The 27,292-nt window shown below is 45.0% G+C and overlaps 1 protein-coding gene across 1 annotated transcript in view; it reads left to right on the top strand.

Annotated features, from left to right (window-relative positions):
- Positions 1-25,498, top strand: part of ARFGAP3 (ADP ribosylation factor GTPase activating protein 3) — a 57,794-nt gene extending 32,296 nt beyond the window's left edge. Inside the window, exons 12-16 of the mRNA XM_059937108.1 lie at positions 10,383-10,514; positions 17,960-18,080; positions 19,096-19,186; positions 23,667-23,788; positions 25,006-25,498. Of these exons, the coding sequence (XP_059793091.1) occupies positions 10,383-10,514; positions 17,960-18,080; positions 19,096-19,186; positions 23,667-23,788; positions 25,006-25,023 (484 nt within the window). The 3' untranslated portion in view covers positions 25,024-25,498. The remainder of the gene's footprint in view (positions 1-10,382; positions 10,515-17,959; positions 18,081-19,095; positions 19,187-23,666; positions 23,789-25,005) is intronic.
- Positions 25,499-27,292: the final 1,794 nt, after the last annotated feature.

Raw genomic sequence — 27,292 nt, 5'->3', positions numbered from 1 at the left:
CCCTGGTCTGGGAAGATCCCACATGCCGCGGAGCAACTAGGCCCATGAGCCACAATTACTGAGCCTGCGCGTCTGGAGCCTGTGCTCCACAACAAGAGAGGCTGCGATAGTGAGAGGCCCGCACACCGCGATGAAGAGTGGCCCCCGCTTGCCACAACTAGAGAAAGCCCTCGCACAGAAACGAAGACCCAACATAGCCAAAAATAAATAAATAAATAAATAAATAAATAAATAAAATAATTTTTAAAAAAATAAAGTAAACTCTGCAACCCGGAGTTAAAAGTAGAGGTGGGAAAGTTGTATTTATCTAAAATGTGAAATTGGAGAAATATGTAAAATCCCAAAGGTATATGTTAAGTTGTTTAGTCTTATTCTAACAATTGGAATATTTCACAGCTGCGCCTTCAGCAGCTTCTTTTGTTTTCAGAATACCAGCTTCTGGAGTCTCCAGTTGGCAGGATAGAATATTAAATAAATGCTCTTTGTGTGTGCATATTTATGAACGTAAAACACTGTTGCTTTCAGAGGGGTGTCCCAGGATAAAGCCTAGGCCCCATCCTTCAGCACTCCCCATCCGACGGGGACAAGTTGCCTAACTCCAGTGTGAAGCTGACCATGGAGAGGCCATGGTTCAGTTTCAAGCCGCCCGCAGAGGCCGGAAACAAGTTTAACTTGAATTGACTCACTCTGTGCGGTTCCTCCAAGAACCTGAGCAGCACAGGGAGAGGCCTGCTTCACAGGCACCAAGTGAACTTGGGATATCAGGAGGTGGGCACCAGCTGGGAAGCTGGGCGACCTGGACTTGAACCCTGGCCCTGCCACTTACTGACTGTGTGACCTGGGCCGAGCTGTGTAACCTCTCTGTGCTACAGCTTCTTCAGCTGTAAGTTAGGGACACCAGCAGTACCAACCTTTCAGGGTGTGCAAGGGTTAAATGAGTTAATACAGAGCACTGGGAATAGTGCTGTCATGTTTAGCTGCTATTATTATATAGAAACTCAGTTCAGGAGCCGTGTGACTCAGTCTAAATGTTTAATTACTATTGTTAGATACTTAAGTTAACCGCATTGAGGGCCACCTTCAAGTTTGGAGTTTGGGGAAATTGAATGTGTGCCCATCAGTAATGGGCGGTCCTTACAAGGAGACGCCATCACTCACCCACATCTCAAAGGGCATTACTGTTGTCTGGCAATTATACAGGCTTGAAGCGTTTTCACATACATAGCAGATATAAATATATGTTAACTAATTAGAATCTAATCCTGAAATTCTGTATTCTCTTATCAAAGTTCGTAGGTAAGGAATTGTAATACAGAGAACTATCTTTAAATCATTCTCCTAGCATAGCTTCAAATTACTTCAAGTCCAGATATTTTACCCAAAAAAAAGTTAGTAGTTTAGAGGTGTTCCCTGTCAGTGCTTTCAGAGACAGGGATGGTTTGATGTTTGCCGCTTGTGAGTAACCTATATAACATACTGGGTTTCAGGTTACTTAGAAGTAACTTCCAAATCATGCCTTTTAAAGTATTTAAATACATTTTCTACAGGCTAAAATTAAATGTCTAACTTGATTTGAAGGCTGCATGTGTGTCAGGTCACTTCAGGTGTGCACACTAGATGAGAGGATGTGTCCGGGTCAAGAAAAGTCCCAGTGGTGCAGGGTCTACACTCGCCCGCTTGGCTTCTCCACAAAGCCTTTTTGATTATTTCACTGCTCATTACAACTCCTGCAGAGGAGAGCATAGGCAAGTAAAGGAAGTAGGTTTCCAGCTCCATGAGTGGTGCCGCTTGGTCACAGGGTTGGAAGGAGAGGCGGCTACGGGTGAGGACGGGCCCTGGGGGGGCAACTGAGGAGCCTTGCCCACTCCAGGCCGCCGCCGGGCTCCTGTGGGGCTTCCTCTGCCCGTTGGGAGCTTTAGGAATCCTGTTGGCCTCCCTCTCCAAACGCTTAGTCAAAAGAGTTAGCCCTAAAGGCCTTCGTTGCTATGGAACAGTTATTCACGGTTTGAAACCAGGGAGCAGATGGCGTTTGTATGTTGACCGCACTTGCTGGGTTCCTGCCAGAGACCTTGGTGTGTTGTTTGTCATCACCTGCAGGTTGTCTGATGGGAACGTAAGCGCCTCTGCTGGTCCTCCTTGTGGTAGCCACTATTGGTAGAACAATACTTACTTTGGCAAATGAAGTCAAATAAACATGGACTCTCGGAAAGCAGGCATATTCCATGAAGAGCTCTCATTGCTTCCAAATAATTCATTAGCCCATTAGAACTTGAATATTATGAATTATGAAAGAGTACTGTTTCTATTAAAAATAAGACCAACCATATCTTGGGGGTTTGTTTTTGTTTTTCTGTTTGTTTGTTTTTTTGAGTTCCATTATTTCCAGGATATAAACAATGTAATTATATATTGAGTACCAAATAACGAAACTAGAACAATTTGTTCAGCCTTATAAAGCCAGTGTGGCCTTCAAGGGAATAGACAGTTGTCTATAGCTGTAAATCAGATATGTGCTCTTAGGGGCTCTTATCAAGGGATTGTAAGGAATGTTTTCAGGTTGGGTGAAGACAGACTGGGAGGGCGAAAATAAAAATGAAATGTATTAAGAACAAGGATCTAGAAATCAAAACATTAGAAAGTCAATAAAGATTTGGAGATCCAGGGCAGCTGTTGTGTTTCCGAGGAAAGGCAGGTGCCCCACGGCCATTGGTGAGTGCCCGTCCTCCACCGCATCCTCCCTGCTGCATCTGGAGGCCCTCCCGCACCGTGGGCACCGTGTAGGAGCACAGGGAGCCTCGCTGGTGATGGGTGGGAAGGGCACCCTCCCCGCCGCAGCGCAGAGAATGTGACGTAACGGGCTCCTGCTAATCAGTAGGACCCTAGCAGAATGGCTTTCTCTCTCCTTCTGATTTTTGAATTGTCCAGTCATTTAAAAAAAAAAAAATCCGATGGCCCTACATTCCAGGATAAGCACTTTGGCTTACCAGAATGAAGAATATTCCCTTAGAGTGATACTAAATTCGAAAAGTCATGAGTACCAGTGCCTCAGAGTTGTGAAGGGCCTGGAAGTTCCACCCACCTCCATCCAGTGCTCACCCCCAGCCCCACCCCAGAGCCCTCCAGGGGACGCCGCAGCCCCTCAGCACTCCCCCTCCTCCCGCTCCCCCTCCCCTCTCTCTCCCCCTCCCCCTCCCCTCCCTCCTCCCCCTCCCCCTCCCCTCCCTCCTCCCCCTCCCCCTCCCCTCCCTCCTCCCCCTCCCACTCCTCCTCCTCCAGGCAGCCGTTCAGTCCGACAGCAGCTCCATGAGAAACACGGCCCTATGCTTACATATCTCCCCGGGTTTCTGAGCTCAGATCAGCTAACCGCGTAAGGGCAGGGTCTAAGTATGTCTCCTTGCCCAGTATCCTCACCCAGCAAGTGCCTGGCCCCTCATAGGTGCTTATTAAGTAGTTTTTTTTTTTTTTTTCACACACACACACTGTATTTTATTTTTACAAGAGATAAATAGACTGACACCAAGTATTGTACATGGATGACCACAACAAAAGCAACAATGATTGCAATTACCAAACCTGAAACACACTCATACTATGTCATAATATTGACATTCAGTCCAGTAATCCTCCACTGTAACAGCTCCTTTACTTTGCAGTGAAAATTGATTTGTATATTCTTTGCCTCTGAGTCCTTGTGGGATTTTTTTTTTTTTTCAATTCAGACAGAAAGTCACAAAAATTATACTCATCCTCATCAGTTCACTCAGTCCCATGTAATTAAATTTTTTTTTTCATCTTGATCTTTTGTTAGCACTTTTTTGAGTTCATCAGTTTTTCATTAGAGTTCTGAAAATGCTTATTCATTTAGTTCAGCAGTACAGTCAGTTACCAGAAACCTGTACTTGTCAGAGTCTTTTCCATGAATTTCTTGAAGATGGAACCCTTTTATAGGAACATATTTGCAAAAGCATCAGAGTACACCCAGAACTGTCTGTAAATGACAAAAGACTTAAAAATGACCACAGTTAAAGATTTGATGAAAGTTCATAATAATGCAGTTGACAAGAAAATTAGTTATTTCTGAGATATACATTTTAAAGTAATAACTAGGATTATTACTTATAACATTATACCAGAACATATAAGATTTTTAGAAATTTCATGTAATGTCTGAAACATTTATATTAACATATTTCCATACATATTTCCATACAAATACAAATACAAGATTTTTAGAAATTTCATGTAATGTCTGAAACATTTATATTAACATATTTCCATACAAATAACCCAATGAAAGTTTAGTATTAGTTGTTTTGTTTGTTTGTTTTTTTATACTGCATGTTCTTATTAGGCATCAATTTTATACACATCAGTGTATACATGTCAATCCCAATCGCCCAATTCAGCACACCACCATCCCCACCCCACCGCAGTTTTCCCCCCTTGGTGTCCATATGTCCATTCTCTACATCTGTGTCTCAACCTCTGCCCTGCAAACCGGCTCATCTGTACCATTTTTCTAGGTTCCACATACATGCATTAATATACGATATTTTTTTTCTCTTTCTGACTTACTTCACTCTGTATGACAGTCTCTAGATCCATCCACTTCTCAACAAATGACTCAATTTCGTTCCTTTTTATGGCTGAGTAATATTCCATTGTATATATGTACCACAACTTCTTTATCCATTCGTCTGTTGATGGGCATTTAGGTTGCTTCCATGACCTGGCTATTGTAAATAGTGCTGCAATGAACATTCGGGTGCATGTGTCTTTTTGAATTACGGTTTTCTCTGGGTATATGCCCAGTAGTGGGATTGCTGGGTCATATGGTAATTCTATTTTTAGTTTTTTAAGGAACCTCCATAGTGTTCTCCATAGTGGCTGTATCAATTTACATTCCCACCAACAGTGCAAGAGGGTTCCCTTTTCTCCACACCCTCTCCAGCATTTGTTGTTTGTAGATTTTCTGATGATGCCCATTCTAACAGGAGTGAGGTGATACCTCATTGTAGTTTTGATTTGCATTTCTCTAATAATTAGTGATGTTGAGCATCTTTTCATGTGCTTCGTGGCCGTCTGTATGTCTTCTTTGGAGAAATGTCTATTTAGGTCTTCTGCCCATTTTTGGATTGGGGTGTTTGTTTCTTTAATATTGAGCTGAATGAGCTGTTTATATATTTTGGAGATTAATCCTTTGTCCGTTGATTCGTTTGCAAATATTTTCTCCCATTCTGAGGGTTGTCTTTTCGTCTTGTTTATGGTTTCCTTTGCTGTGCAAAAGCTTTGAAGTTTCATTAGGTCCCATTTGTTTATTTTTGTTTTTATTTCCATTACTCTAGGAGGTGGATCAAAAAAGATCTTGCTGTGATTTATGTCAAAGAGTGTTCTTCCTATGTTTTCCTCTAAGAGTTTTATAGTGTCCAGTCTTATATTTAGGTCTCTAATCCATTTTGAGTTTATTTTTGTGTATGGTGTTAGGGAGTATTCTAATTTCATTCTTTTACATGTAGCTGTCCAGTTTTCCCAGCACCACTTATTGAAGAGACTGTCTTTTCTCCATTGTATATCTTTGCCTCCTTTGTCATAGATTAGTTGACCATAGGTGCGTGGGTTAATCTCTGGGCTTTCTATCTTGTTCCATTGATCTATGTTTCTGTTTTTGTGCCAGTACCATATTGTCTTGATTACTGTAGCTTTGTAGTATAGTCTGAAGTCAGGGAGTCTGATTCCTCCAGCTCCACGTTTTTCCCTCAAGACTGCTTTGGCTATTCGGGGTCTTTTGTGACTCCATACAAATTTTAAGATGATTTGTTCTAGCTCCGTAAAAAATGCCATTGGTAATTTGATAGGGATTGCATTGAATCTGTAGATTGCTTTGGGTAGTATACTCATTTTCACAATGTTGATTCTTCCAAACCAAGAACATGGTATATCTCTCCATCTGTTGGTATCATCTTTAATTTCTTTCATCAGTGTCTTATAGTTTTCTGCATACAGGTCTTTTGTCTCCCTAGGTAGGTTTATTCCTAGGTATTTTATTCTTTTTGTTGCAATGGTAAATGGGAGTGTTTCCATAATTTCTCTTTCAGATTTTTCATCATTAGTGTATAGGAATGCAAGAGATTTCTGTGCATTAATTTTGTATCCTGCAACTTTACCATATTCATTAATTAGCTCTAGCAGTTTTCTGGTGGCAGTTTTAGGATTCTCTATGTATAGTATCATGTCATCCGCAAACAGTGACAGTTTTACTTCTTCTTTTCCAATTTGTATTCCTTTTTCTTCTCTGATTGCCGTGGCTAGGACTTCCAGAACTATGTTGAATAATAGTGGTGAGAGTGGACATCCTTGTCTCGTTCCTGATCTTAGAGGAAATGCTTTCAGTTTTTCACCATTGAGAATGATGTTTGCTGTGGGTTTGTCATATATGGCCTTTATTATGTTGAGTTAGGTTCCCTCTATGCCCACTTTCTGGAGAGTTTTTATCATAAATGGGTGTTGAATTTTGTCAAAAGCTTTTTCTGCATCTATTGAGATGATCATATGGTTTTTATTCTTCAATTTGTTAATATGGTGTATCACATTGATTGATTTGCGTATATTGAAGAATCCTTGCATCCCTGGGATAAATCCCACTTGATCGTGGTGTATGATCCTTTTAATGTGTTGTTGGATTCTGTTTGCTAGTATTTTGTTGAGGGTTTTTGCATCTATATTCATCAGTGATATTGGTCTGTAATTTTCTTTTTTTGTAGTGTCTTTGTCTGGTTTTGGTATCAGGGTGATGGTGGCCTCATAGAATGAGTTTGGGAGTGTTCCTTCCTCTGCAATTTTTTGGAAGAGTTTGAGAAGGATAGGTGTTAGCTCTTCTCTAAATGTTTGATAGAATTCACCTGTGAAGCCATCTGGTCCTGGACTTTTGTTTGTTGGAAGATTTTTAATCACAGTTTCAATTTCATTACTTGTGATTGGTCTGTTCATATTTTCTGTTTCTTCCTGGTTCAGTCTTGGAAGGTTATACCTTTCTAAAAATGTGTCCATTTCTTCCAGGTTGTCCATTTTATTGGCATAAAGTTGCTTGTAGTAGTCTCTTAGGATGCTTTGTATTTCTGCGGTGTCTGTTGTAACTTCTCCTTTTTCATTTCTGATTTTATTGATTTGAGTCCTCTCCCTCTTTTTCTTGATGAGTCTGGCTAATGGCTTATCAATTTTGTTTATCTTCTCAAAGAACCAACTTTTAGTTTTATTGATCTTTGCTATTGTTTTCTTTGTTTCTATTTCATTTATTTCTGCTCTGATCTTTATGATTTCTTTCCTTCTGCTAACTTTGGGTTTTGTTTGTTCTTCTTTCTCTAGTTTCTTTAGGTGTAAGGTTAGATTGTTTACTTGAGATTTTTCTTGTTTCTTGAGATAGGCTTGTACAGCTATAAACTTCCCTCTTAGAACTGCTTTTGCTGCATCCCATAGGTTTTGGGTCGTCATGTTTTCATTGTCATTTGTCTCTAGGTATTTTTTGATTTCCTCTTTGATTTCTTCAGTGATCTCTTGGTTATTTAGTAACGTATTGTTTAGCCTCCATGTGTTTGTCTTTTTTACGTTTTTTTTCCCTGTAATTCATTTCTAATCTCATAGCGTTGTGGTCAGAAAAGATGCTTGATATGATTTCAATTTTCTTAAATTTACTGAGGCTTGATTTGTGACCCAAGATGTGATCTATCCTGGAGAATGTTCCGTGCGCACTTGAGAAGAACGTGTAATCTGCTGTTTTTGGATGGAATGTCCTATATATATCAATTAAATCTGACTGGTCTATTGTGTCATTTAAAGCTTCTGTTTCCTTATTTATTTTCATTTTGGATGATCTGTCCATTGGTGTAAGTGAGGTGTTAAAGTCCCCCACTATTATTGTGTTACTGTCGATTTCCTCTTTTATAGCTGTTAGCAGTTGCCTTATGTATTGAGATGCTCCTATGTTGGGTGCATATATATTTATAATTGTTATATCTTCTTCTTGGATTGATCCCTTGATCATTATGTAGTGTCCTTCCTTGTCTCTTGTAACATTCTTTATTTTAAAGTCTATTTTATCTGATATGAGTATAGCTACTCCAGCTTTCTTTTGATTTCCATTTGCATGGAATATCTTTTTCCATCCCCTCACTTTCAGTCTGTATGTGTCCCTAGGTCTAAAGTGGGTCTCTTGTAGACAGCATATATATGGGTCTTGTTTTTGTATCCATTCAGCCAGTCTATGTCTTTTGGTTGGGGCATTTAATCCATTCACGTTTAAGGTAATTATCGATATGTATGTTCCTATGACCATTTTCTTAATTGTTTTGGGTTTGTTTTTGTAGGTCCTTTTCTTCTCTTGTGTTTCCCACTTAGAGAAGTTCCTTTAGCATTTGTTGTAGAGCTGGTTTGGTGGTGCTGAATTCTCTTAGCTTTTGCTTGTCTGTAAAGCTTTTGATTTCTCCATCAAATCTAAATGAGATCCTTGCTGGGTAGAGTAATCTTGGTTGTAGGTTCTTCCCTTTCATCACTTTAAGTATATCATCATGCCACTCCCTTCTGGCTTGTAGACTTTCTGCTGAGAAATCAGCTGTTAACCTTATGGGAGTTCCCTTGTATGTTATTTGTCGTTTTTCCCTTGCTGCTTTCAATAATTTTTCTTTGTCTTTAATTATTAAGTAGTTTTAAAATTCCTTATTGAATCGGTCCTAGTTCTTTCACTTGGTCCCTTAGAAATATGTCCCTCAAATATTTGAAGGTAACTTAGCAGGCCAACACGTGAGTCACATCTTTCAAAGCTTCTTTCTCAGACGTGACTTCAAGCCTCTTCGCTGTTCTGGTCTCTTCTCTGAACAGGGATTGGTTGTCTCTGTTCCTCTGAGCAGAGCGCAGTGGCTCAGGGCTCATCCGCTGATTGGCCACAGGGAGAGCCTGGTCAGTTTCTAGGTGAAATCCAGATAGGCTTTGAACACTGCATGTTTTCCTTCCTGGGGAGAGAAGGCTAGTGTAACAAGTTTTGTTCTTAATGACCTCCTTGCCAGAGAATGCCAGAAACCACATTTGGAAATTCTGCCTTTTTTCTATTATTCATATGAAGTCATACCATCTGCTTCAAACGGTAGGTTTATCCCCCCTCCTTCTTCTGGTTTTTTTTTCTGCGAGAATAAAAGAGTATATTTAGTCTTTTCCCCCGCCCCCCATCTTAGCTCATCTTTGAACTCCTTATGCCCTCGGGGCTTGGCCCTCACCTTGTTTCCTGTGTGCTTCTGTTCTTACTCTCTGCAGAAACCTTGGTGACATTTTTGAAGCCTCTGTGTCCTCTTCCATCATCCTTCCTCTCCTAAGGCCCAAGCACTGGGATCCGCGTCTCTCTTCTGAACTTCGGGGACCACCTTTATAAGGAGTGCATGCCTGGCCGGGTTTTTTTCCACCCTAAGCGGTCCTGAATCCTGAGATGGCACGGTCACTTTTCATTGCGGCTCTGGCACATCCGCCTCACCTATCAATCTCTGTCCTGTTCCAGGCAAACCCTGCTGCTCTTGGTCAAAGATTTTTCTCCCATCACCCAGGACCAAAAGCTGTCACTGAGTCTTGCTCTCTCAGCGATGCCCTGCTCAGTGGCGCTCAGCTAATGAAAGTGTAAACCCACCCAGAAGGCCAGCAGCTCCCCTGAGATGCTTACAGACAAAGCTCACATCCAGCTCCAGACCGAGAGGGCATCTCGGGGCGGGGGTCCTATGATCAGCGATCGCAGCGCTGTGACTGGTTCCAGCAGGAGGCTGGTCAGCACCACTTAACACTCAGTGCTGGTTGCTGTTCGGGGTGGTGCCTTACACCGTGGCTGACATGGCAGGGTTGCCGGCAAAGAGCTCCTCGGATGGGGGTCGAAGCATTATTTGTGACTAACCTAGAGTGGGGTAGCACTCAAAGGCGTCATGCGCTGTTGGGATAAGCTAGGTTATGCTGCAGTGAGAAATACTGCCCCCCACCCCCCCGCCCCGATCTTAAGGGCTTAACACAGTGATGGTTTGTCTCTCATTCACTAAAGTCAGCTGAGGGTACAGGTGATTGTCCAGCTTACCTGTCCTTCTGGTGGAATCCTGATTGTCCAGGTGGATGGTGGTTTCACCTGCCCGAGGCTGAAGCACCTGGAAAACCCGACCTCTTCCATGCGGCAAGGGAAGAGAAGACTGGGCACCTGAAAGGCCTTGGAAATGACTAGCCTTATGTCTGCTCCTGTTGCATTGGCCAGATCACGTGGCTGCCCCCAACTTCGAAGAGGCTGGGAAGGGCAGTCCCCACGTACCGGATGTGAGTGGTCATCGGAAAGGTCCTCCCAAGTCACTGTTCTGCTCTCTCTCACACAGGTACTTTGACGAGCCAGTGGAGTTAAGGAGCAGTTCTTTTTCTAGCTGGGATGACAGTTCGGATTCCTACTGGAAAAAAGAGACCATCAAAGACACTGACATAATTCTGAAAACCACAGGCTACACAGACAGGTATGAATACCAGAGCAGTGGGATTGTAAATAGTGACTCCATGCATCTCTAGGGAAATTCTCTAACACTAGTAAATGATTTTGTTGTACTCTTTCAAGAATATTCTTTGTATCCTGGTCTGTATTCTGACCTCACAGTTTTTCCTTTCCCAGAATGTCATGTAACTGGAGTCATGCAGTAACCAGCCTTGTTAGACAGGCTTCTCTGACTTTTCGTAGTGCACTTGAGATTCATTCATGTTGCTGTGTTCCTCCCTCTTTATTTTTGAGTCTGTTTATCCATTTACCTGTCAAAGAACTGTCTCCAGTTTTTGGTGATTATGAGTGAAGGGCTGTGTAATGTATCATCCAAACCAGGGAACTCTTTATTTTAGAGTGCAGGGGGACAATACTAGTACGTTGGGACAACAGGTGTGACCTGGGATTGTCCTCGGTGACTGGGATATACCGTCATCCTACTCATTTTGTATCCTACATAATGTGGAGCAGTGTCTTACGTGCATGACAATATATTCAATATTTACTAATTGATCTGTGGAACTAACTGAAGAGTGAAATAACAGGCCTATTTTAAATAGCAAAATTCATTCAAATGTTGTGTGGTTTGGATATTTATTCATTTTTCTAATTAGAATTTTCAGGCTTTTCAAAGTGGCCTAAAATCCTTTTACAAAATTACTGCTGTTGGCTTTTTAAAAAGTAAAATGGCATGTGCATACATTATAAATGAGAAGTGCATTTGCCTTACTTCAAATCAGTTTAACCTAGTTTGGCTGTTTTTCTTCTTTGTGCTGAGAACATTTAAGCTCTACTCTCTTCCCACAGTTCAAGTAACACTACAGGATTATTAACTATAATCACCATGCTGTACGTTAGATCCCCAGAACTTATTCATCTTATAAATGAAAGTTTGTACCCTTTGACCAACATCTGCCCATTTCCCCCATCTCCCTGGGAACTACTATTCTGCTCTCTGTTTCTTTGAGTTCAACTTCTTTTTTTTTGATTCTGCATACAAGTGAGGACATACAGTATTTGTCTCTCTGACTTCCTCCAGGTTCATCCATGTTGTCACAAATGGCAGGATTTCCTTCTTTCTTTTTTATAGCAGAATATTATCCCATTGTATATTATATACTACATTTTCTTTAGCCATTCACCCATTGACGGCTACTTAGGTTGTTTCCATATCTTGCCTATTGTGAATAATGCGGCCGTGCACATGGGACTGCAGAGATCTCTTCATGATACTGATTTTGTTTCCTTCAGATATATATACCCAGAAGTGGGATCATATGGTAGTTCTATTTTTAATTTTTTTACGAACTCCCACACTGTTTTCCATGTGACTATACTAATTTCCATTCCCACCAGTGGTATACAAAGGTTCCCTTTTCTCCAATCCTCACCAACGCTTATCTCATGTCTTCTTGATAATAGCCATCCTAACAGGTATGAGGTGGTATATCTCACTGTGGTTTTGATTTCCATTTCCCTGATGATCACTCATGTTGAACACCTTTTCATATACCTGTTGGTCTTAAACTTCCCTCTTAGTACTGCTTTTGCTATATCCCATAAGTGTTTCCATTTTTATTTGTTTTAAGATATCCTTTTTTTTCTTTTTTTTTTTTATAATTGAAGTATAGTTGATTTACAATATTGTGTTAGTTTCTGGTGTACAGCAAAGTGATTCAGATAGATAGATAGATAGATGCAACTGAATATGTAAGAATATATATATATATTCTTTTTCATATCCTTTTCCATTATAAGTTATTATAAGATATTGAGTGTAGTTTGCTGTGCTATATAGTAGGACCATGTTATTTATCTATTTTATTTTATTTTTTAGAAAATTGGTGGGATTTTTTTTTTTTTAATTTATTTATTTTTGGCTGCATTGGGTCTTCATTGCTGTGTGTGGACTTTCTCTAGTTGCGGCGAGCAGGGGCTACTCTTCGTTGCGGTGCGTGGGCTTCTCACTGCGGTGGCTTCTCTTGTTGCAGAGCACGGGCTCTAGGTGCGTGGGCTTCAGTAGTTGTGGCATGTGGGCTCAGTAGTTGTGGCTCACGGGCTCTAGAGCGCAGGCTCAGTAGTTGTGACGCACAGGCTTAGTTGCTTCGCGGCATGTGGGATCTTCCTGGACCAGGGCTCGAGCCCGTATCCCCTGCATTGGCAGGCGGATTCTTAACCACTGTGCCACCAGGGAAGCCCTCTGTTTTACACTGATATGTAGTAGTGGTATCTGTTAATCCCAGACTTCTAATTTATCCCTTCCCCCAGCTTTCCCCTTTGGTAACCTTAAATTTGTTTTCTTTGTCAGTGAGTCTGTTTGTTTTGTAAAGTTCATTTGTATCATCTTTTTTAGATTCCACGTGTAAGTGATATCATATGAAATTTGTCTTTCTCTGTCTTACTTTCTTCACTTAGTATGATAATCTCCAGGTCCATCCATGTTGCTGCAGATGGCATTATTTCATTCTTTTTTATGGCTGAGTAGTATTCCATTGCATACATATAAACCACATCTTCTTTATCCATTCATCTGTCGATGGACATTTAGGTTGCTTCCACGTCTTGGCTATTGTAAATAGTGCTGCTGTGAACACTGGGGTGCATGTATCTTTTAGAATTAGAGTTTTTGCCTTTTCTGTATATATGCCCAGGAGTAGGATTGCTGGATCATGTGGTAGCTCTATCTTTAGTTTTTTAAGGAACCTCCATACTCTCCTCCATAGTGGCTGCACCAACTTACATTCGCATCAACAGTGAAGGAGAGTTCCTTTTTCTCTATACACTCTCTAGCAATTATTATTTGTAGACTTTTTGGTGATGGCCATTCTGACCAGTGTGAGGTGATACCTCATTATAGTTTTGATTTGCATTTCTCTAGTAATGAGTGATGTTGAGCATCTGTTGATGTGCCTGTTGGCCATCTGTATATCTTGTTTGGAGAAATGTCTATTTCTGCCCATTTCTCGATTGGGTTGTTTGTGGGGTTTTTTTGATATCGAGCTGTAGGAGCTGTTTGTATATTTTGGAAATTAAGCCCTTGTTGGTCGCATCACTTGTAAATATTTTCTCCCATTCTGTAGGTTGTCTTTTCACTTTGTTTATGGTTTCCTTTACTGTGCAAAAGCTTATAAGTTTGATTAGGTCCCATTTGTTTACTTTCGCTTTTATTTCTTTTGCCTTGGGAGACTGACCTAAGAAAACGTTGGTACAATTTATGTCAGAGAATGTTTTGCCTATGTTCTCTTCTAGGAGTTTTTCGGTGTCATGTCTTATATTTAAATCTTTAAGCCATTTTGAGTTTATTTTTGTGTATGGTTTGAGGGAATGTTCTACTCCATTGATTTACAGCATCCAGCTTTCCCAACACCACTTGCTGAAGAGACTGTCTTTTCTCCATTGTATATTCTTGGCTCCTTTGTTGAAGATTGTGTTTTAAGATATCCTTTAATTTCCCTTTTGATTTCTTCTTTGACCCATTGGTTGTTCAGGAGTGTGCTGTTTAATTTCCACCTATTTGTGGATCTTTTACTTTTCCTCCTGTTATTGATTTCTACTTCCATACTATTGTGGTTGGAAAAGATACTTAATATGATTTCAACCTTCTTAAATTTGTTAAGACCTAAATATCATTCAGATTTGTTTGTGACTTAGCCTGTGATTTATCCTGGAAAGTGTTCTGTGTGTGCTTGAGAATGTGTGTTCTGCTGCTATAGGATGGAATGTCCTGAATATGTCTTTTGTTCCATTTGGTTCAAGTCCAGTTTTCCTTATTGATTTTCTGTCTGGATGATCTGTCCATCGTTGAAAGTGGGGTATTAAAGTACCCTATTATTATTGCAGTACTGTCTGTTTCTCCCTTCAGATCTGTTAATATTTGCTTATTATATTTAGGTGTTCCTGTGTTGGGTACATAAATATTTGCAACTGTTATATCCTCTTGATGAATTGATCCTTTAATCATTCTATAATGACCTTTGTCTCTCATTACAGTTTGTGACTTAAAGTCGGTTTTGTCTGATATAAGTATGGCTCTCCCTGCTCTCTTTTGGTTTCCATTTATGTGGAATAGCTTTTTCCATCTCTTTACTTTCAGCCTATGTGTGTCCCTAAAGCTGAAGTGAGTCTCTTACAGGCAGTGTATAGTTGTATCTTGTTTTTGTCTTCGTTTTTTTTTAATCCATTCAGACACTCTGTGTCTTTTAGTTGGAGAATTTAATCTGTTTGCATTTAAAGTAATTGTTGATAGTTAAGCATATACTATTGCCATCTCATTAACTGTTTCCTGGCTGTTTTTGTAGTTCTTCTATTCGTTGCTTCCTCTCTTGCTGTCTTCCTTTGTGATTTGATGATTTTCCATAGTGGTATGTTTTGATTCCTTTCTCTTTTTCTTTTGTGTTTCTACTATAGGTTTTTGCTTTGTGATTACCATGAGGCTTACATAAAACATCTTATAGTTATAGCAGTCTATTTTAAGCTGATAACAATTTAACTTAGATTGCATACAAAATCTCTACTCTTTTACTCTCCTTCCCTACATTTTATGTTTTTCATGTCATAATTTACATCTTTTTATATTGTGTATCCACTAATAAATTATTGTAGCTATCGTTATTTTTACCACTTTTGTCTTTTAACCTTTATACTAGAGTTAAGTGATTTACACACCACTATTACAGTATTTAGAGTGTTCTGAATTTGGCTATATGCTTACCTTCACCAGTGAGTTTTATACTTTCATATGTTTTCATGTTACTAATTAGCATCCTTTCATTTTAGCTTGAAGAACTCCTTCTAGCATTTCTTGTAGGACAGGTCTGGTGGCTGGCAGTTGTTTTTGTTTTTGTTTTTCCAGCACTTTGAATATATCATCCCACTATATTCTGGCCTTCAGGATTTCTGCAGAGAAATCTGCTTATAGCCTTACAGGGCTTCCATTTTATAGAATGAGTTTCTTTCTGTTGCTGCTATCAAAATTCTCTCTTTGTCTTTGATTTTTGACAGTTTTATCATATATTTCTTGGTGAAGGTTTCTTTGGGTTGAATCTGTTTGGGGACCTATGAGCGCCATGTACCTGGATGTCCGTATCTCTCTCCAGATTTGGGAAGTTTTTAGAGATTATTTCTTTAAATAAGCTTTCTGCCCCTTTCTTCCTCTCTTCTCCTCCTGGGACTCCCATAATGCATGAATTGTGTTCTTGGTGATGTCCCATAATTCACATAGGCTTCTTTGCTCTTTTTCTTTTTCTTTTTTTCTTTTTTCTCTTCTGACTGGATAATTTCAAATGAGTTGTCTTCGAGTTCACAGATTCTTTCTTCTGCTTCAGCGGTCCGCAACCTTTTTGGCACCAGGGACCGGTTTCGTGGAAGACAATTTTTCCACGGACCGGGATTGGGGGGTGGGTGGTTTCAGGATGATTCAAGCGCATTACATTTATTGTATTTATTCCTATTATTATTACATTATAATATATAATGAAATAATTATACAACTCACCATAATGCAGAATCAATGGGAGCCCTGAGCTTGTTTTCACTTGCCACTCACTGATAGGGTTTTTTTGTTTTGTTTTGTTTTTTTAATTTATTTATTTTACCTATTTATTTATTTATTTATTTTTTATTTTTGGCTGCGTTGAGTCTTCACTGCCGCACGCCAGCCCTCTTCCAATTGCGGCGAGCAGGGCCACTCTTCGCTGCAGTGCACGGGCCTCTCAGTGCAGTGGCCTCTCTTGTTGCAGAGTATGGGCTCCAGGTACGTGGGCCTCAGTAGCTGTGACCTGTGGGCTCCAGAGTGCAGGATCAGCAGTTGTGACGCATGGGCCCAGCTACTCCACGGCACACGGGATCTTCCCAGACCAGGGCTCGAACCAGTGTCCCCTGCATTGGCAGGCGGACCCTTAACCACTGTGCCACCAGGGAAGTCCCCACTGATAGGGTTTTGATATGAGTCTGCAAGCAATTGATTTATTACGGTCTCTGTGCAGTCACACCTCCCTGCTGATGATAAGCCGTATTTGCAGCCACTCCCCGGCGCTAGCATCACTGCCTCACCTCCACCTCAGGTCACCAGGCATTAGATTCTCATAAGGAGCTCCCGACCTAGATCCCTCACATGTGCAGTTCTGGTTCGAACCTACTGGGTTCACGCTCCTATGAGAATCTAATGCCGCCACTGATCTGACAGGAGGCGGAGCTCAGACGGTAATGCGAGCGATGGGGAGAGGTTATGATTTCTATCTCTATGTTGAACTTCTCATTTTATCTGTGTATTATTTCCCTGATTTTATTGAGTTGTCTGTGTTCTTGTAGGTTGATGAGCTTCCTTAAAACAATTATTCTGAATTCTTTGTCAGGCAATTCTTTGGGATCAGTTACTGGAAAATTATTGTTTCCCTTTGTGGTATCGTGTTTCCTTGGTTTTTCATGTTCCTTGGAGTCTTGTGTTGCTGTCTTTGCATTTGAAGGAGCAATCACCTCCTCCAGTCTTTACTGCCTGGCTTTGGGTGGGAAATACCTTCAATAGTCAGCCCTGCTAGAGACGCTGAGGCTTACGCAGACCTTCTCTATTGATGCACTCACTCCACACTTCTTATTCCTTTTGAGGGGTGACGTCTTAGGATGGTACGTCTTCTCTCAATCCCACAAAGCAGGACCAGGTGCCGAGAGCCTCCTGCTTGCTTTCCCTAGGGTGGTGCCCTGAAATGCTCAAGTCTGTGTGCTTTCTGCGAATCCCACAGAGTTGGGCTGACTTTCTGCACATGCTCACTTGCTGTCTGCAAAGGCTTGCCCTCACCATCTGCAGGGGCACGTGCAGGGAGCCAGCTGTGGGGCCAAAGGTGCATGGGTGAGGCATGCAGAGCACTGGAGGGCCAGTTGGGGGCTCCCCGGGCAAAGTGTATCCAGTGATTTGTGAGCAGACCTCCTCGTGGAGTTCGGGAAGCGGTTAGTGGAATCCGCGTGGCTGTGATGAGTTCTGAGCCCTGGCTGCTCTGCTTCCAGCCTCCCCCAGCCCCTAAGCCGTGTTGGTCACCTCAGTATCCTGGGTGGGATGAGAAAGAAATAGGCACCCTTGGCAATGTCCCACACAGCTGGGGAGACCAGGCACCCGCTCACCACCCTCTCACCTTCCCCTGTGGGAGAAATTGCAGGCCACGTGGATCTCTGTTGGCACTGAGCTGTGCTGCCTTGGAGGAGGAGTGACATGGGCCCAGTGAAACTATTCCTCTTACCCTCTTTAATGCATCCAATCTTGGATTTTTTGCTCCAACAGTGTGCTGGACCCTCTCTGCTGGACTCCTGGACTCCCACAAAGGCATCCTCATCTGTGGGTGATTGTCAAAACCAATGTTCTCTAAGGGGTAATGGTAGAAAACTCCTATTCCATCATGTTACTGATGTCATTCCTGTTTTGCCTGTTGCTAACTGTAGACCTGCTCGCCGCAAGCCAGACTATGAGCCAGTTGAAAATACAGATGAGGCCCAGAAGAAGTTTGGCAATGTCAAAGCCATTTCCTCAGATATGTACTTTGGAAGACAAGCCAAAGCTGATGTAAGTGCCCAGGGGGTTTCTGTGTGGTCCCCACAGAGCAGGAAGCCAGCAGGGCCACGGGAGGTGTGGGAGGAGGTGCTGGATGCTGAGTGAGATGGGGTCAAGCTGCAAGGGACCCCTGTCCCCAGCGTGCTGGAGCAGGACTCGAACCCAGGTCTTTCTGGCTAATCGCCCCACTTTGCCGCTCCAGCTAGAGGAGTGATTGGAAGGTAGGGACAGGGTCTCATATTTCTCTTATTCCTTTCGCAGTGTTTTGAATAGCCATCCATTCGATATCTTTTGATTAAATTTCAGGAGATTTTTGATACACCTGTAATTTACTTAGCAATTTTTTAACCATAGTTAAATGAAGTATATAGATAGTTTCTCAATGGTAGGTATATTTATTTTCAGAAAAGAGATTATTGCCTCTTTTCTCAGAAATGTTAATGAGCTTATCTTAGTGGAGTCTGGCTAAGCAGTAAGACTCAAATGGAAATGGGGAGCTTAAAGGTTTCCTTCTAATTGTGAAGCACTAATGTGCTTACGCAAAACTCTTATAGATAAGTGTTAATTACTAGGCTTCTTGCACGATACAGAGAATAATTATTTCCTCAAGTGTACCGATTTTATTTTGTAGCAGTAGAAATTCCACTAGCATTTTGAGTGTATTTAGAGTTGCCACTTGGCTATTCTCCACCCACTAAAATCTGCCTTGTTTTAAAGTTGACAACATTCAAGTTCAGTTAAGAAATAACATAAGGCTATTGGGAGAGAGCTTCTTGGAGTGGCCTTTCCTGGCAGCTGGGTGAGGGCGGCACATGACAGAGCTGTCACTGCCACTCTCCCTCTGGGTTCCCCTCCACTGACCGTTGTTGGCCGTGGCGTTGTGCGTTCATCTGTCTGCTTGTGACCCGCAGGACATGAGCGTCATGCCGGCCCCCAGCCCGGCCGTGATAGCTCCTCAGTGATTCTTTCTGCAAAATTGCTCATGGTTTTTGGAGCCTAATGTTTCTTTTCTCCTGGTCTCCTCTAGTATGAAACCAGGGCCCGGCTGGAGAGGCTTTCGGCAAGTTCGTCCATCAGTTCGGCTGATCTGTTTGATGAGCAGAGGAAGCAGACAGCAGGTAGCGCAGGGAAGGGGCAGGCGGGTAGCGGGGCTGGCCTCCACCATGTCTGCGGTGTGAACACGTTTTCTCCGGATAGGACTTTTCACTTTTCCAGGATTGTTAGCGGCCATTATCTGATGCTCCTATGGCCTCTGTAAGTCAGGCAGAGCAGAAGTTATTATTCTGGGCTTTACACGTGAAGAGACCAAGTCATGGAATTTAAGCAACGTCCCCAGAGTTACCCGGCATGTCGTCTCCCTGAACCGTCGCCACGGGGGGTGGGGTGCCTAGCATGGTGTGAACCTGGTGTCTGGCTCGTGTGGTGTCACAGCCTTGGAGGGGACAGCCCTGGGCTCCCGTGTGACGGGACCCACTCCCTAACTGTGAGACCTGGGGGATTTCAGGTCGCCTTTAGCCTCGGGCTCCTCCTCTGTAAAATGGGTGGGTAATATCCATACCTATCTCACCAGTTTGTACTGAGGCTGAAATGAGGTCCTTTATGTGAAGTGTCGCCTCGGGGTCTGGCACATGGCAGGCCCTCCCCGGCCCCTCCCGGACCCCAGGGCTGGTCAGAGCAGATAGAGCGGGTGAGTGCACCAGCCTCCGCCTCCCGGGGAGACAGAGGGGGGCTTTGGAGCCAGCCAGGGGGAGAGGAGGGTCCGGACCCCGGTGAGGAGATGTCTGGGCCCCCCCAGGGAGTAAGCCTCGGCACCAGGCCCGTCACGGGCGTCCAGAACCAAGCGCCTCTCTGCTTGTCCCTCTGACCCTGAGCCGTAGGAAAGCCGTGTTCCAGTCCCAGTCAGCCCTGAGTCAGGCCTGGGGGGAAGGGGAGGGCCACGAGTCCCCTTTGTGTCGTGGCCGACGTTCAAGGAGCAGGGTCCTCTGGGGTCATTTCAGAAGCCCACTCGTCAGCAGGAGCACCCAAGTGGGGGGGAATCTCCAAGGCCTTCAAGGCCCGGGACCACCCCTCGTCTCCAACCCTGGAGGAGCTGGGCGTGGGCACGGAGGGACCCCACGCGGGCGGCCGCTGGGCCTTGCAGCCACAGAGAACAACTGTTTTCGGAGTCCCGAGAGAAACAGCCTCCACAGAGAAGGTCATGGGGGAGACCCGAACGCCTGGGGCCTTCTGTGTTGGGGCTTGGGGGGCGTTTCAAGAGCCGCCGTGGCCCCGGGGTGAAGCGGGCACTGCCAGGCTGCGGTGCTGCAGTGAGAGGGAGGGTTCTAGCCAGGTGGGCGGACCGGAGACCCGCGGGACGCAGGCCCCGTGCGGGCCCCGGGCAGGAAGCATCTTAGGCCGCCCTCTGGCCTCGAGCCGGAGGGGCTGCTTTCTGACTGGCCGTTTCCTGCACTGCGCCTGGGCTGGGGCAGGTGCGGCTCACGGGCTTGTGTTCTCATATGCGAACTTCCGGTGTCCTGGCCTCTTGTCAGGGCACTTCCTTGTGTGGCCGCCCCGGCAGAGGGGTGCTCGGCTCCTGTGGAGGCCTCCCAGGGTCCCGCCTCCGCCCCCCGTGGGTCAGTGCTGGGCTGCCTCATGGGCGCCCTGGCACAGGGGGCAGGGCAGCCCGGAGAACCTAACAGGTTGAAACTCACCCCTGGGCGTGTGTGTTTTTGTAATTCAAGTTACTGGAAGTTTCACTCTGAAAGGTTATTGTTTGTTAAAAAAACCTTTCAGAGATCAAATGAGCAGCCTTTCCAATTGTTGAAGGAAGGTTGCAGCCAGCGATGACGTTTACCTTCCTGTCCCCTTTCAGAGAACAAAGGTCCATTGATTTTTTTGGCCCTCTGTGGGTCCCAGACAAGCTCCCGTCCTGGGGACTCGCAGCCATGATAGGACCATCCTGGGGTGTGAGGCAGCCCCGCCCCGGCGGCCAGTGGTCCAGCTCGCAGCACCTGCCCGCCCTCCCCTTCCCTCCCCCATCCCAAACCCAGATGGTTCAGACCACGATTACCCCCATTCTGCATCTCTCATCAGATGCCTTTAATAACTGCTCTAAATGCAAGCCCATTGAACAATTCTCATTAAATATTTACTTTTTATTTAGAGTGCATTTCAGCAAAGAGCAAAAGCTGGTTTTAAGAGAGTATTCTGTGTTCCTTATCTTAAATGTTTCCCCATCCGTGAAATATCAGTGCCACTGGGTAGATCACCTTTATAATTTCTTCAGGGTTAAGGGGAAGATAGCTCCAAATTAGAAATGCCTCCTGGTGAAGTGAAATACTTCCTGGGGGCGTGCTTTAACCCTGGCTTTGCTCGGAGGCCGTTCCCTTCCACGGTCTTGGAGGGAGTGGATGAGGAGCACACGTAAGCGTCCACAGCTGGCACAGTGTCGTCCCTGCCGTCACTCCAGAGCAGGGTCGGCTGGGGGACGGGGGACGGCCGTCGCTGGGCACTGCCTCAGAGGGAGCCACTCAGGCTCAGAGGGAACCAGATGACAGAGCAGAGGTGGCTTTGTTCTTTGTTGAGAGCAGTGTCGGAACAAACGCAGCTGGAAACCCAGCTTGCCCCTCCGGTGTATTTCTTTCCAAAACCTGATTCTGATCATTTGAGTCTGAACAGGGCCACCTGGGAAGCCCAGGGCGCTGCGGACACACACCTCTGTCCGGGCTCGGTGCGCACTGCCCAGGGTCGTAGGGGCTCCTGGCACGTTTGCTGTTGTCCCTGGCTCTCGAGGCTCCCTGGAGGCACGTCGGCCACTCTCTCCTTTCCTCCTGGCTCTGGCCCGGGGTCCAGGAGCCTGGCCTCTTTGGGCCTGTCGGCCTCCAAAGCACTGACTTCAGTCGGCCGTCGGGCGGTTTTGTTTGGTGATTTGCTGAACGTGTTTGTCATACGTCACAGCTGTGCGGTGCTGTCGCCAACCAGGTTCAGTTACACAAACCGGAGTCTTGTCAACCTGAGCGAAAAGAAGGGGCGTCTGTGCGCCCAAGTGGAGCAGCCACCGCAGCGCTTTGGTTCCACGTTAAACCTCCTGCCTCAGCTCTGCTCTCCTCTTTCAACGTTTCTCGAGTTGGAAGCTTGTAAGTGGAGGCAGTTCTGCTGAGGTCACCTCCGCTGACCTCTGGGGCACAGCTCCCTCGCCCCTGTGGACCTCGCCACGCCACGGAGCAGCTGTGACTCTGGCCGTTTGCGCTCAGGATGTCACACTAGCTCTTCATTTCCTCTCAGGTGCATCTTCCCGGCTGGCAGCACCACTGTGCTGGGCTTTGAACCCAAGTCCCATCACTGGGCTGGGCTGTCGCTCTGTCATTGGCAAAGGGCTACAAGACTCTAAAATGTCACCCAGAGGCAGAGAGGAGAAGCAGCCGCACCTGTGGCCTTGCCCAAGTGCTGGGCACGGGACGGCGCTGTGGGAAGACACACTGTCTCTCCTGGGTGGCGTCCGTGCTGTAGGGTAAATGCGTGCCTCCTATTTGGTTCTTGGAAAGGGACCTGGCTTCTGCTGCTGCTTAAGGGGCAGGTGGGTGTAGCGTGACCTGCGGAGCCATGGGGCAGCTGGGCTGGCTCTCTGGAGGATCTGCAGGGCTTGGGTTCTGTCACAAGGTCTCGGAGCCCCGCCGGCCCCTTATTACAGCTGTGTGACAAAAGTGCGCCGCAAAAGCCCATCTGTCAGCGCTAGGGACCCCTTTATGTGTAGTAACTCTGATGCGCTTCACCTGTGTGCAATATGCTGCTGTCTGTGTTGGGACAACCAAAACTTAAGCAACAGAAACCCAGCCAGCGGCGGCCTCGCTGAAGGTGAGGGCTCGGCCTCTACCTGGGAGCGCTGGCAGTGCGCTTGGCCCTGCTGAGTCGGCAGACAGCCTCACCCACCATCTGGCTTTCCTCCTGGGGTGAGCCTCCTCCCGCACTGCCAGAGGCTCCCTCCTTCCCTCCTTGAGGAGTGAGTGGGAGGGGACAGCCCTAGTCCCAGACGGGGCTGCAGCGGCGCCTCGTCCCCACCAGTAACCCCAGAGCAAGCAAACGGCTCCCCTCCCTTGAGAATACGGGAATCCAGGAAGGCTCTGATTGGCTAGGTCTGGGTCACGTGCCCACGCGTGGTTTAGGGGGCTGGGGAAGAGACCTCCTGCAGAGGAAGGGAGGAGGGCTTTTACCAAAAGAGGGAAGGGATGCTGAGTCCGAAAAACCCACAGATGTCCGCCCGTCTGCCATTGACTGACTACTTCTCCGTCAGGTCTTGTGTTAAGTGCCTGGAGGAAACAGGGGCCCAGAGAGGGTAAGGAACCTCTCCAAAGGCACACAGCTTGGAAGTGGCAGTGCCAGTATTTGAACCCGTGGTGGTCCTAAGACCTAGTGCTGCATCTTCTCTCACCGTGGGGTCTTGCAGCTGCTTCGTGGTAGGGCTGGCGCTGAAACCCACCGCAGGCTCCTTTTCCCTTAACCACAGCTGCTGCTTATGGGCTGGAGGGGAGGGGGGCCGAGTTCTCCAAAGCCATCGGGTCCCTGGGCACTGGCTGTGCCATCCCTGCGGTAGTGACGAGCCAGCGTCTGCTCTGTGTGCAGGAAACTACAACCTCACGAGCATGCTGCCCACGGCCCCCGACATGGCCCAGTTTAAGCAGGGAGTGAGATCCGTTGCTGGAAAGCTCTCCGTCTTTGCTAACGGAGTCATGACTTCGATTCAGGTTAGTGAAACGGGGATGACGTTCACTGAGTTTGATGGTGGGTTCATAGTTTTGAAAATGAGATTTGGACCACTCTTCAATTGCTGGAAAATTCGATTTTATATTATTGATTTATATGTTTGCTACAGTGTAACCCAGGACATCATGAAAACCAGAAATTATAATTTCATTTTTGTTTAAATTTTCTAATTTATGACTCCAGAGGAATTGTTACAGGAATTGTCATGATCATGACCTACGTTTTTCCTATATTGAAACAGAAATATTAAGAAAATAAAAAATTACCCATAATCCCACCTCACAGGGGAGACTTCCGTTAATATTTTGGTTTTTTCTATTTTAATTCTAGATTTCTGTGCATACCTGTTTATAATTTTTAAAGGGTTGTATTGTATATGTGGTTTTGCATCCTCTTTTTTCTTCATGATGTTTTGTTATGAGCACTTCCATGTTGTGAAAAAGTCTTCAGAAACCACATTCTGAGTGAAAATAGATGTAATTTATTTAAATATTCCCCGAGTTGGGTATTTAGATTGTATTTCAATCTTTTAAATGAGGCAAGAGTGGAACATGCTCATGTATAACGCTTTAAGGCTGACTCTGATTATACGAAGACTATTTTGTGAACCTTCTAGCTTACGTCACGTTATTTCAGGACGCTATTATTAACGTAAAACACGGCTGTAGGGAGTAGGACCTAATCGACGTGGACTCCGCTGCCGCTAAAGGGAGCTCCCGGGTTGGGGAGGTGCCCCCACTGTGGAGAGGTCCTTGGCCCTGGGGCTCCTGCTGTTGGTGACACAACCTTTGGTTAGAATTCGCAGAGCTCCTTCACGTCCCTTAGGTCAGCCGAGCCCACATCAGTCCTTCCGCGGAGGTGACATCCCTGTTTTTTGTAGGTGATCATCCTCAGTTTATAGATTGAAAAACAGAGGCACAGAGAGGTTCAGGTGCTCCTGCAAGATCACTCAGCTGAACCAGAATTTCAGGGTTCCTCTGTCCCCCCATCACACCTGCCCCCCGGAGGGCTCACCATGGGGCCCTGCACCCCTCACGGTCCTTCCCACAACCCAGGGGCCGCGGCGCGGGGGCCAGGAGCTCCCAGTTCCCACTTCCTCGGGTGCGGGTTCCCGTCGCTGCGGCACCCGTTTTGGAGGCACTGAGAATGAGGAACTGATGCTGATAGTCGTAAACTTTCGTGTTGGTTCTTTCTGTAGGATCGCTATGGTTCTTAATACTGACGTTGCGATATGTATTTCCTGGAGAAATTCCTCTTTAAATGAACCAGTGACCACATCACAGACTGCAGTGAAGACCAGCCAGTTTTGTGGATTGTTTTGCTACTTTTTCACAGGGTATACATACATTACTGATTTTTAATATTTCTTTTGAGAAATTGTTATTTTTGATGTAGTAGAAGCTTCCTTGCGATTTCTGTTTTGCGTGACTACGTGCACACACCTTCCTTCTGGCATATCCGTGCACACCCCTGCTTTATTTCCTTGGACTCTTTGGTTTCAACAGCTGGGGGTCTGGAAACAAGGGCTCCTCCGCCTCTCCTTGGGGGCGGTGGGGGTGCGGTCAGTGCTGTGAGGCTCATGGGCTAAGGGTTACCAGCGTCAGCTGATACGAGAAGGGCCTGGAGAAACAAAATTCACAACGTATATTTCATTAAAAAGGGAACAAAGAATAAAAACAAAAGACCAAAAATGGCTGGTGTCTAATTTGACAGATTGCTTCATTTATATTTCCACATATTAAGGTGATTTCAAAATAATGTTTAAAGACGTCTGTCCCTTTGAAATTGTTTATTTTGGATGATCGATAAATCTAAAAATAATTTTCAGTGAGTGCTTTTAACAGCCTAAGCTTCTACATTGCCAAGCAAATTAATCTTTTGACAAGGCGTTGCTGTTTGAATTTATGAGAAATGTAAGATGAGAACTCCCTAAGTGCATTTATAAATCGACTAGTGTACAGAAGTAAAAATGAATAAGGTAAGAAGACACACCCACAGAAAATATTCCAGTACATGGGAAAATAGTCATTGTAATTGGGTAGTTTTCTTAACATTTTTTATCTTAATCTTGGTTTTCAAAAAATTACAGAATGTGTACAAATGAATGAAAGAAAAATAATTTGGCTGTGTTTTAGACAGCATTAGAATATATTGTTCAGCACAGTAAAATATATTTGACATTTGATGAACCAGAAATGTGGTTTCAACTGAATATTTTGTGAATTTTTCTTAAAAGCTCAAATTTGTAGACTTCTAAATACAATAAACAGTTGCGGCAGATCGTGTTGCCTACTTTTTTTTCTTAACGAAAGCTTTCCCAATGAATCATAAATCAAGGCTCATGTTGTAACATTGATGCACATTTGATTAGCATGTAATTCCAGATGGATCTGTTTTTAGGGTGTCTGTGAGGCCTGAGGTGCAGCTGTCCTGAACTGAGGTGTCGTCCATAGCACCGGAGCAGGGCCGGAGCCCTTGTTGAAACTGAGGGTGTGCAGAGTGGCGTCTTTCAAGCCCAAAACGCTGCCCTAACAAGGTGCCGAAGCCCAGGCAGCCTAAACAGTGGAATGTACTTTCTCACAGTCCTGGAGGCGAGAAGTGCAGGGTCAGGGTGGCGTCAGGGTGGTTTTGGAAAGGACTCTTTCCCTGGCTTGCAGACAGCTGCCTTCTCTTCCGTGTCTCACCCAGCCTTTCGTCGGAGAGAACCAGAGGTCCCTCTGTTGTCTCTTCCCCTTATTATAAGGGCACAGTCCTGTGGGATCTGGGCCTCTTTAACCTTAATTACCTCCTTAAAGGCCCCATCTCCAAATGCAGTCATGTTGAACTTTAGGGGGACACAATTCCGTCCGTAACAGTGTCCATGAGACGCTCCCACACTGAGTTAGCCCTGCTCCAGGCTGGGGCCTGGGCTCAGTCCACCTCCAGGAAACCCTCCGAGCAGGTTATGTTCCCATTTTACGGGGGGAGCGAGTGAGACTCAGTGAAAGGTCCTCCCCCGACTCTGAATGTGGCCTTGCTTTTCTCCATCATTGAACTTCTTCACACGAAGGGCCTCTGGACCACAGGGCCGTGGCTGGCAGGAGCCCCATCTGGATGGGCTCGCCCCACTGCACAGCACTACCCGCCCCATGGTGTTTTGTTTTGTAATCAATTTGCATGAGTGCTTCAAATAGTAAAGATGTTAGTTAATAATTGTTCTAACAAGTCACATTTGGGATCTATTGATTAAAAAAGAAAATGGTGGGCTTCCCTGGTGGCGCAGTGGTTGAGAGTCTGCCTGCCAGTGCAGAGGACGCGGGTTCGAGCCCTGGTCTGGGAGGATCCCACGTGCCGCGGAGCAACTGGGCCCGTGAGCCACAACTGCTGAGCCTGCGTGTCGAGCCTGTGCTCCGCAACAAGAGAGGCCGCGATAGTGAGAGGCCCACGCACTGCGATGAGGGGTGGCCCCCGGCTTGCCACAACTAGAGAAAGCCCTCGCACAGAAA

Source organism: Balaenoptera ricei, chromosome 10 (assembly GCF_028023285.1).
Source record: "Balaenoptera ricei isolate mBalRic1 chromosome 10, mBalRic1.hap2, whole genome shotgun sequence".
Classification (NCBI taxonomy): domain Eukaryota; kingdom Metazoa; phylum Chordata; class Mammalia; order Artiodactyla; family Balaenopteridae; genus Balaenoptera; species Balaenoptera ricei.
The sequence above is the reverse complement of the archived record's forward strand: the minus strand, read 5'-3'. Positions and strand labels throughout refer to the sequence as shown.